The following is a 12,066-nucleotide window of genomic DNA, read 5'->3' as shown; positions in this document are numbered from 1 at the left end:
ACCCCCCCCCCCCCCCCTTCCCCTCCCTTAGAAAAAGAAAAATCAAAAGAAAAACACGAAAAACACGAAGAAAAAAAAAACCCAATACAGTTTCCTATCCCAGGCTTCCATGTCTTCCCATTTTTCTGAAAAGTAACTCTTCTCCAAGTGGCCTTACTTTTTTAACTTTTACCTTGTGGATTCATATCTAACATTTCAATCTTTTGAGTAAGATTTCGTTAAATTGTACGTATTTGAATCTAGAACTGGGGTCTCAGTAAGACGGGATGCTCCAAGCTTAATAATACAAAGGTAGCCTGTTGGTATCCATTATTGTAAAGCCATTTCAGAGCCTCAGTGATGGCCTTGATCTCCATACACATGCTTGATGTAGTGAGCTGGACTGTTACTCCTTTGCAACAAGCCGTGTAAGCCCAGCCTGGTTTGATCCCACGCTGAACAGAGCCATCAGTGAATATAATGGTTTCATCCTCTCTGCAGTTCTCTTCAATTAGAGTGTGGATATCAGAATATTATGTTGCTCCTCCAGGCCATTCACGACATTTACACCCCCTAATGTAGCAATCACCTGAGTGAATCTGTCTTTCCCCTCGTCTGCAAGCTGTACCCATGTCTCCCCCAGTCTTATTGCCCCCACAGTGAGTCCACACTCTTCAATGGTTTGCACTGCCCGGATCATCCACTCAGTGCCCCGTTTAAGTCATGGGTTAGTCTGACGACCTACTTTGTCCTGAAGAGGATTCTGTGGATCTGTGCAGACTTTCAGATAAGCTTTGACCGGTGCGAGCCTGTGTCTTTCGTTTATGCCGGTTAGGCCTAGCACATATCGCATTGCAGCAGCTGATGTATCTTTTGTGCAACCGAGTATGGCTCTCATTCCTTTGTTTTGGATGACGTCCAGCCTTCTAAGTTGAGTCTTGGAAAGTGTCAGCAGACCAAAACCATAATCTACCTGAGACAAGACAAGCATGTCAAAGAGCAAGACGAAATTTCTCTGCAGCATCCTGTCTCTTGCCATCACCTTTACTGCATTCAGCCCTTTCCTGGCCTTTGTTACGATTTTTCCATGGGTGCTCCTTTACACTCAAACACTATTCCGAGGTAGTGTAGTGTTTCTTCTCTTTTCATTGTCTGGCCTTTGATGTAGATATCTGCTGGAATCTTTTCTTTTTTTTAGTCCCGTGTCCTGATTTTGGTGCCCGTATTTTTTGGTTACGTAAGAATGAACACACATGGTGCAAATTGTTATGTTTTCTAGATAAACGAAACAAGGGAAAGGGGAATTGTTAAGTCGGCAATGATGATGATGAAGATGATGATGATGATCATGATGGTGGTGGTGGTGGTGGTGGTTTGGAAATACCCTAGCATTTAATAAAAGTATGCCGAAAAATCACATGGGGGCCGCTTCTAAGTGATGACATTGTTAGTGTGTTTTCCGCCCTACGTCTATACTATCATATTTTCAAAACAGTGAAGGGAATGTGGCCAATAATCTTTGTAATATTAATTTTCATAGTCAAAGCAGACTAATATGTGTGTTTACAAGTTATCGCTATCGTCGTTCGCAACCTGTCCCGAGGTACTTCTGTGATCGTCGGAGCTTGTAAAAAGCCTGAAAAACCATGCTCAGACGACCAGAGAATTACAGGATTGCCTCTTCCTAAAGTGTTACTATTAAATTCACCATTAGCATATAAATATATTACATTTAAATATGCACACAAAAAACAACACACAGTACTGGAAGCGAAGTTGCGTCCAGCGACAAGTCAGAAACCGCGGGCATTAAAATTCAAAGTCCCCGTCTCCAAAGAAATAGAACATGTATAGGCCACTATTAATGAAATGGAAAGACAGACTAGTTAGTATTAAGTGCAGGAAATGTTATATCCCTATTCTATCCCCATGTCATGACACGCGACCGCGAATGGCACCTGACTAAGAGTATAAATAAGGCAAAGAGATGTTTAAAAAAAGAATACAAATTGCTTAACACACACACGCACACACACACACACACACACACACACACACACACACACACACACACACACACACACACACACACACACACACACACACACACACACAACTATGTGTCTTCCATTTCAGCTCGCCCTAATGCGGGGACGAAACAAAAGTGGCATGAGATGGAGACTGGAAGCCTAGCCTTTAGCTCTTAGCCCACTACATTCACTCTCATAATTTTCTATATTTCTTAACATGTAGTTAATTTTCCGATTCCGGGGACCTACATCGATTCCCTTCACTGCCCTAGGTATAACTATTTTCTCATTAATTACAATTGATATACCTACGTGGACCTGTAAATCTTTTTCAATTTCTCACCAAAGTGGCTGGACCTTCTTACAATTAAATAAAACTAAATCAGGCTCATATTCGCAGTTTTGAGATTCCTTTAATTTCATTTTGAAGAGCAGTAATGTTAGTGGGATAAATATTATGTAGTACTTTCCAATTTAACGTTCTCAAACGTGTTTCCCTAGCGTGATGGACTATTTGCCAATGTTTGTCATTAATATCAACAGCATATTTTCTGTTCCAAATACCTATGCACAGTGGAGGCTCAATTCCACTTAATGTTAAAAGAAAACGTTTCTCCTTATAGTACATGTACCTACAATTGCGTCCCTGAAATAAAAGTTGTCATTCTTGTCATCATTAAAATACACAATCCTCATCGCATTTGATATAATAATGTAGTCTAAAACACAACGTGGATTGCATCCATATTTTGCTCTAAACTCTGTTATCGTCCATCCTTTATTGCTAAAATGCCATTTTGTATACAGGATGGTAAAAAGAGGGTTTGATTTTTATAGGTTATATATTCGTTATTAAAAATAGTCTTTAACGAGAAGACGTAATCTGTGTCTTTATTAGAGCAAACCATTTAATTATCACTCTTCTCCAAAACTTACGAGGCCTTTAAACTTGCTTTTACCTTGCTTCTAAAAACCTGCAACCCACCAACATCTTTGAGTACAGCGACTGCCAGACTTTTGTCCATCGTTGTAGCTTTTTGAGCAAGAAGTGCCTCCGCCCAGCTCAAGAGAATGGAATCTTCAAAGTTAGTCATGCCAGTCACTTTCAGTCCTCCGTTTTCAAGCTCGGAACACATAACCTTCCGTTTCTTCCGTTTTACTATTTCAAGAACGCTTTTTCCACAGAAATCTAAAAAAAATTCTGCTCACTTGGCTAAGGACATCTTCTGGTAACGATATGCTTTGCATTACCAAAAGAAACTCGGTTATTCCAAAAGTTTTAATTAAGAGCATTCTCCCAAGAATTGATAGATCTCTTCTTGCCCATTTGTCAAATATTCTGAGGAGGGTATCGATCCTGGGCTTCCATTCTTCTTCTAGTTCTTCCGTCGGTTTTGTACTGCTAAAATATACTCCAAGAATTTTAATGATTGGAACAAACTGAATCGGAAATTCGTCTATAGTTACGGCTTGACCATTTGTACACATGGCATAAGATTTATTCAAATTTAAATGCAGATCTGAAAAAGACCGTAACTTCATTCAGAAAGGAAAAGCTCTTTTCAAATCAAGCCAAATATACTGAGGTGCAAAAAAAAAAAAACCGCGAATTTTTATTGCAACACAATTCTTGACCAAATGCACCACATAGGTTTCAAGTTATTTGTTTTGTTTATTAACTGAAACTTTGCACACTTCTTGAGTGATGTAGTTGACATGAACTGATGGTCCAACACATTCATCTGAGCTCACGTTGACCTTGACCTTGGTGAGCAAACTTAGTAACGCGTATGGCCTCCACGTGCAGCGATTACAGCGAGGCATATTCTGTTCATTTAGTTGATCTGGTCATTTTGGATGCCACCTGGATGATGACTGCAGTCAACTGGGCTGCTGTTCGAGGCCATGGCTGCATCTGGTTAAGCAGTCTTTGGATCACGTTCCACAAATGTTCAATACGGTTCAAAGTCAGGTGAGCGAGGTGGGTGTGCCAATAAATTGACATTGTTCTGCGCCAAGAAGTTCTGGGTAGCACGTGCGGCATGTATGTGGTCGTGCACTGTCTTGTTGATACAGGAAGTTAGGATGCCTCAGTAGAAAGAGCAACACATGAGGTGCAAAGACTTGTGCAATGTAGCGCTGAGCTGTGACGCCGTTTCCACGTCCTGGACCAATGTTCTGGAAGATGACAGGTCCCACTCTATGATTCAACGCCATGGCTCCCATATCATCACGCTCTCCCCTCCCCAGGGGTCACGTTCAGAATTTGTTGTCGTCTTAGCGAGTCGTGTCAATACGCCACACACGGACACGGCCATTCGCTGGATCTTCACAGAACCTGCTTTCATCACTGAAGAGGACTCTCCTCCACTGTGCGTTCCGCCTGTTCCCGCTGTAGCCGTTGTTGCGGAGGCCTTGGTGTTAGGACAGCTCCCTGGTAAGGACGCCTGCAGTGAAGACCAGCAGTCACTAATCTCCGTGACAAAGTCCAGTCGTTCCCATGGTTGTCATGGCAGTCTCTGCAGCCGGCAGGAACGGATCGCGTCAGTGCCGACGAACGATGACACGATTGTCACCCATGGTCTTCCGCTTCTTGGTTGATCTGGTGGTCGCTTTCGCTTGTAATCTGTTCAGAAGGTGCTTGGGTGGACACCAAATACCTGGGATACCTGTTCCACCGACTCACCAGCCTTCACGCCAACTTAGCCGCTGGACTTTGTCACGGAGATTAGTGACTGCTGGTCTTCACTGCAGGCGTCCGACAGCTCTTTCTCTGTTTTCCCTTGAGTTATTAAGGCATATCTGTAGTTCGTCTGTTTCGATATGAATGCAACATTTCGAGGTGCAGATTTTATAGGTACGCCCAGGACTGATTGAACATAAACTCACCACTCACAACATGTTGCAAGTTGTGACTGATGACTCGTGAGTTGTGTATTGCATATGCACCTTTGCAACGCTCAAAAATGCCCAATCAAGACGCTCGAGGCAAGTGTGTGTAAATTAGATGCTATACGCAGCTGACACTTATTTTGACGGGACAAAATCTAGAGTCTAGGTTTCTACACGTATTTTGTTTTCATATATTTACTAATCATAACACCTGTGTTAACACCTTAGCATATTGAGTTCAAATCAGTCAGTCAGACTTATTTTATGTTTTTAAGCCCATTCATCTCCTAATTACTATATTAGCCGAATGCACGTGGTGAATCTGATGAATCTGAGAAAAAAAAGGAATAAAGGAAACCAACAACCTGGCAGAATATTCTGCATTCAATTGATTACTTGTATCTAATCATGACTGTGGTGACACGTCATACTTCCGGTCGAGATATGTGCTGTTGCCATCAAATGAATATCGTAAATAAAGAACAATCTTTACAGTTAAGACAAGAATACCAATTCAGACCGATGATTGGTGACCATGAAAATTAGGGGAAGCTTGTAGAAACAATCGTGAATCGAGGTAGAAACAATGAGGTCCACTGCAGAGCATAAAAATAGCATGACGCCATGATTATTGGCCAAACGGAAGATCTCGTTAATATTGTCGGGTAAGATGCAGAAAGTTTTAAGAAAAATTACTTGCCTCCTATCGATCGATCAGCCAGCCTCGTTGTTTGTCTTCGAAGCAGGGAAAAGTGCAACTAAAATGGAACGGTATTTTTGTGAGATTTTGTTTTTAATCGATTTTTCACCTCTTCAAAATTCGGCTTACGCGAACACATAAACGTTCAGTAATGTAATCCATACTATTTTCTTGTTTTCTCTCGGCAGGTTTACTGCAACGTCTCCAAAACGGAAGTAATGTGATGGTGGCCGAGGGTTATTTGTTTGAGTTTGAGCGAAGAGGTTACCTTAAGGCAGGTGCCTTCGTTCCTGAAGTAGTCATAGACCACCCGGAACTAGTGACTCAGCTGCATGAGGAGTTCGTGCATGCGGGAAGTGATGTCGTGCTGGCTTTCACGGTATGAGAATTCAAAATTTAAATAAGAAACGCAGTGAAATGTGTAAAATACAGGCTGAAAAAACAACAAAAACAAGTCACACAAAAATAACACGATTTAAAAAGGACCAAAGTAGGTATTACAGCCCAAAATAATTTTTTTTTTAAATCTTGTATAGTCGAACATGCTATGATGGCCACCATTATGAATCGACAGGCAACAAATTTGCCCACACCTTCATGCTTACACTCTACACGTCATTTCCCGGCCAGGTTCAGTTCCTAGATCTAGCCTAGTTGTGACTGAATCACTGATAGTAGTGATAACATCTAGATCAGTGATTATGATGAGAGCAATTTCAGCATCCTTGAGTTCATTTGTCTCAAGATCACTGTAAGAGTTGTGAACAAGGCGCCCAGACACATTTCAGAAGAAACGATAAAACCAAGCCAAGATTCTGACTGCTTTAGACTAAGTGCTCCAACGTCTTACTAGAAGAACTGGAAGATTAGGAGTATCACTGTGGGAAACTGTGATCTCTCCTTTAGCATCCTCTAAACTAAGTCCAAAGACGGTTAGCCCCTTTCAGCGCGAATGTCTTCAGAATGAAGTCAACTCGTGCCAAGGAAGAAGCAATACAAAGTCTGCAGGATTGTCTAATCATGAACAATGAGACCAGCGGCATGGATCAGTGACAGTTTGTATTTCCTTTTCTCGACATGTCACAAAGCACTTCCATTTGTAGAAGTTTTCAAAGATAAATGTGTCAAATGCAGGCTAAAAATATACCAATAGAAAGAACCGTTCTTTTTAAAGTCATCAGCTTGGAATTATTTTGCATGAGTCTTTCCGCGAAACTACGGGGAGCACTCAGTACACTACAGCATAGAGCCTACTTGCCGCGAGGACTCCGGTGTAATACGCCAAAATCACTCTATGCAAGAAACACTACCATAGTCATATTGGCCACGTTTATAGCACAGACCTTCACTGTCCAGCAAAAAACACTACCATCAGATGTACGTAAAGTTAATTCACTACCATCACGCAAAATCTACTATCGTTTGCGTTTATAGTCTTATTCACGTCAAAATCACTATTTCTGGCTAGATCTACATCAATGAGTTCACTCTCTTTCAAGCAAAAATAACTATTCAAGTAGATATTATGGCCACCGTTACCATGGTGACGGTGGCTTAAAAAAAAAACACAGAAAAAACTAGATCTATCCCGGCCAGTGATCACGCTAAATAAACTACTGTCCCTAAAAACCCCCCACTAGATCTAGATCTAGATCAACCATCAGATGTACGTATATTATTCTTAGCCTCAGGCAATATATATTATACAATCACACAAACCCCACTATTTTCGGCTTCTCCTCACGCCGAATTCACCACTATAGAGACTTTAAAAAACCACTCATGCTATTAAAGATCGTATTGTGAGTAATTTACTATCATCTATGAATCTTGCAGTTGCCATGGTAACGGTGGCCATAAAGAAAAATGAACCATTTTTGGCATGTTTTTTAAATCTAAAAAAGTCAAGACATCACAAGCTTTTTCAGTTCCATATATCTTATAGATTTATAATTTTGGAGAAAAACATATTTTAAAAAATTAGTAATTGAAAATTTTCTGAAGCCTTGGACCTAGATTTAATCTATTTTTTTTAAAACTTACAAACTTTAGGTAGAAATAAGATATTCAAAAAGCATGTGATATCTTGCTTAGCTTTCATTTAAATTTAAATCCATTCTTAAACTTCTGACTTTAGCAAAAAATGTACAGAAAAATATGATTTCGAGGAAAATGCAATTTTTATTCAAAATTTATTTCCAGTAGTAGACACTACCTTTCAAAAGCATTTTAAAAGAGATATATTCTATTTGAGGCATTTGAGGTATTAACTTGGGGAAATGACACAATAGTGGCTAAACTAAAGGAAAAAACAAAAATTTGAAGCTAAACCCCCATTTCAGGTGCCATCTCTTAGTTATAATAGCCCAAGGTAGATGTACAGGTCTTAAAAATACTGGGATAGTGTTTTGAGCATAATGTCTAAACTACGAAAACAAATGCAGTAGTGTTTATTGACGAAGAATGATGATAGTGTTTTTGGCGTGGGTAGTCAATCTGGCGTGTAAGCGGTAGTGTTTTTAGCTTAGAGATAGTGTTTTTAGCGTACGCCAAAGTCACTAGGGTGTTTACAGCATGTGCAAAAATCACTACGGTAGTGGTTATGGCATGAAAGCTTACGCCAAAACCACTACGGTAGTCTTTATTGCACGGTAGTGTTCTGAGCGTGTTACACCGGCTCGGTGTTTTTATTGAAATAACGACAGATCATCGTGTTTGAGGCAATACAATACTGATTTGTAATCTCACAGATGAAAAAGTCTTTATTTCTTTGTTATAATGATTGTACCCTAGTGATGTTTGGTGTCAAACATGGGGATTGCAGCCGACTTCAGCAATATTTGATTATTATGAAACAGCTGCAATTCTCTTAAACATTGACTGAGAGGTTAAAGTAAGGTATCAAAATTCTCTGGAGACATTGGCCTTTCATATGAAACAGATGAATTTGACTTGCAGTATGGGGTCGAGTGTTTTCCTTGCTGCGGGATAAGGTTCGGGTGTTGGTGGAAATACCTGTTGGATGTAGAGCTAGATCTACGAATTAACACCGTTACCATGACCAGGCATGTTCTGGAAAACAACAGGTCCCAAGTGTTGGGATTGCACCCCAGATCATTATGCTGGGAGCACCCCATGCTTCAACCTACAGGACATTGTTGTCAGCAAACTGTTGGTTGGGTCCTCTCCATATGCGGATTTTTCCATCTCCCCTACTGACGCAAAAACGGCTTTTGTCAGTTCTTCGCCACCACATTGTGACCTCATTTTACACTGTAAGCATTTTTCTGCTTCGTGACATGAACTCAAAGCATCACTTATTACCAAAAATCGGCCATGGCCTACATTCTAGCGAATATGGTTTATATGGTTTAACAGCCACGTCTTTAATTAGCTATATGACCTGCGTAACTTTTGTTGTTGAGTATATATACTAATTTTACTTATGTCGATAAGTAGTCAATTCGCTCAAGTGAAATCGCTGCAACATCTTGCACGCAAATTTCCAACCTAGAAACCAGATAAGATGGGTTCTGGGTTGAAATCTTTCCAGAGCTGATGGATCCAACTCCTCTACCTGTCTCAGAGTCGCTCCAGAATTTTTTTTAAAAAGATAAAATACCAACATCTCCATGGTCATGCCAGCTCACTGTCACCTATTTTGCGATACCAACTGGCTAACACAAAAAAGGAAAGTGAAGACTAACAATCTATGACTTCAAAAGCAGTAATTGAAGGAAACCAATAAACGATGAGTGGAGTGAGAATGACTCAATATGTTGACCGAGAAATGCCAAGATTCTCAAGGCTTCTGACATGGGCTTGCAGAACACTCCGAGAAGAAATGGTCTTTGTTGCAAAAGTGTGTTTTTTGTTTGTTTGTGCGTTCAACGACTCTGAGTCTGCCTCTGAGTATAACGAGCTCGTTTGATGAAGAGACTCAAAAAAATTGATCGTCAATTGATTCATGCTTTTCCTACTGTCATGACAATTATTTCACCCTATTCTCATTCACAATCTTTAATGCAAGCCATGTATATTTGTCATAAATAGTTAGTTCTTCCATCTATACAGGTACATTTTTTTCCAGCTTGAATTTCATAGTTTATATTGAGTCAATCATTATGACAATGTATGAATCTTTTGTACGTACAACCCAGAATGATTTCCAATAGTAAAATGACACAAATTTTATCCATATATTGTGCAAGAGGTCAGTCACGATTCCTGCAAGAAATTGTTAACATCAAGTGAAGTTCAAAATAATTGTGGTTTACTTACACAGTATTATGGCCACCGAGAGAAGCTCAGAGTGATCGGGAAAGAGGATCTACTTGAGGTCATGAACAGGAAAGCCCTAGCTTTGGCACGCGACGTTGCCTGGGCAACAGGGACACTTTTTGCTGGAAACATCTGTAATACAACCATTTACAGACAAGGCGAGGAGGAAAGCAATAAGAAAGTAGCAGCAATTTTCAAGGTAAATATATATGGCTTTTCTGAAGAACTATTATGTTATTTCCACATTTTTGTAAAACACCTGTGAAAGCTCAGGTCCTGCATTCGGAAGTTTCTTGATCTAGTAGATATGTACATCCAGATTCTCCACTCACATTAGTGTCACATTAAAATTTGGATAGCAGTGCCCCATACTCTCGTATTATTTTAATAGTAGATTTTGACTGAACTTCTGTTCATTTTAGATTAAGGACTTGTTCTTAAAAATATTCCATACAACATAAGTACCAGACGTGGTCCGTCAAAAACTAGAAACTACTTCTCGATTATAATAAACAATAAACTTTTCAGTTGTGTAGTGCAAAAATAACTATATCCGATCGATAAATCTCAACTCAGGAACAAGTGGAGTGGGCAACAGAAGCAGGTGTGGACTTCATTGTGGGTGAAACATTCGGAGAACTGGGAGAGGCCATGATGGCCCTGGAAGCGATAAAAATGTATGGAAATGGTGAGTATATAATTTTATTACTGAATATTTACTGTTTTCGAAATGTCTACTATAAACAATATCCTTGTGTTTTGAATAGAGTGTAATTTATTTTTAAAATTCAACCCATGACCTCTCTTCAATATGTGCAATGTGCATTTCGTCGCTATGTTTAGATTTAGTTTAGAAAGAGTTGTGTACGGCGTTCACAACTGCATAACGTCATATGAGCGCGCAAAAAAGCAGTTCATAGCAAAGCTTGGTTTTAAAATCTATAAGGGCTGGTTTTTCTGAGGTCTATTTTGGCTATTACAAAGCCTAGAGTGCCCGTATTTGCTGTGGGATATTGTGTGCTATTGGGGATTTGAAATCTATAGTTCAAAAAGTATATTTTGAATCGGTTGCTATGGAAACGGCGACCATATTGGATTTTGTATACCTTTTTCAATCCCATTGTATTCCCTTATTCTCTTCTGGTTTGGCATGCCAACAGTAAATATATAGCTCTTAAACTTGGCTTGTTGGATTTTTGACATATGCTTTAGTTTTAAGACACTTACAATTGGGTTGTTGCAAAATAATGAAAAAAAATGGAAAATTCATGCTTTCTAAGTCCACAAATCAAAAACTACTTCATTAATTAAAAAATTCAACAAGCCAATATTTAGAACTAGGTGTTGTTGTGAAAGTTACATTGAAATAGAACAAGAAACAGAGCAGAAAAATGGGAAAATGTGTGAAAAAAAAAAAAAGAATTGTGAGAAAACAGCAGATAAAGGTAAGGACATGTGCTTTTGCAGAAACACTTAGACAAAATAAGACAGCTTTAGGGTGTAGCAAGGTTTTACATACGTTTCTGGATATTTTTCAGGAAATGTCCAGGTACTATAATATGTAATAACCCCAATTTGCATAATTTGGCACCAAAACAAGATTTCTAGGTTCCCCACCACAACATAGCTGCTTTTTCTTTCCTCATTCTTACTGTCGTCATTTCCTCTACTTCTCTTGTAGACCTGAGGCAAAAACGGGCTGATCACATGCCTTCAGTTAACCACTTTTCAGAAGTGTTCTCCTCAGTTTAGTCGATTCCCAACTTGATATTTCTTAAACACCTCGACTAATTTTTGTTCATGTTTTTAAAAAAAATTTAAGTCCCCTAATATCATTTTTTCCCTCCTGTTGTTGAAATTGGTGATGCTATACCGATTGCAACACATTAACATTTTTTTTTTCGTGAGGGGGATGTAATTTTTCTATACCCCAGTCAATTACATTACTTCAGGAGTACCGGCTGTTATAACACTCGTCCCAGCTGGCAGGGGTGCAACGTACGACGGAGTGCCCTTTGGTCAAGCCTGCCGGAAACTGGAGGAGGCTGGGGCTGCTGTCGTTGGACTGAACTGTGGTCGTGGACCTGGCACGATAGTACCTCTAATGAAAGAGATACGACAGGCTTGCCATGTATGTATGTATGTATGTATGTATGTATGTATGTATGTATGTATGTATGTATG

The 12,066-nt window shown here is 39.6% G+C and overlaps 1 protein-coding gene across 1 annotated transcript in view; it reads left to right on the top strand.

Annotated features, from left to right (window-relative positions):
• Nucleotides 1–12,066, top strand: part of LOC101858580 (betaine--homocysteine S-methyltransferase 1) — a gene marked incomplete in the record, with an annotated part of 20,333 nt that overhangs the window by 3,522 nt on the left and 4,745 nt on the right. The window contains 4 exon segments of the mRNA XM_005109379.3: nt 5,790–5,980; nt 9,887–10,081; nt 10,459–10,570; nt 11,835–12,013. Coding sequence (XP_005109436.2) covers nt 5,790–5,980; nt 9,887–10,081; nt 10,459–10,570; nt 11,835–12,013 — 677 coding nt within the window.

This window comes from Aplysia californica, unplaced genomic scaffold, assembly GCF_000002075.1.
Source record: "Aplysia californica isolate F4 #8 unplaced genomic scaffold, AplCal3.0 scaffold00772, whole genome shotgun sequence".
Lineage (NCBI taxonomy): Eukaryota > Metazoa > Mollusca > Gastropoda > Aplysiida > Aplysiidae > Aplysia > Aplysia californica.
This window is presented reverse-complemented; position numbering and strand designations above follow the sequence as displayed.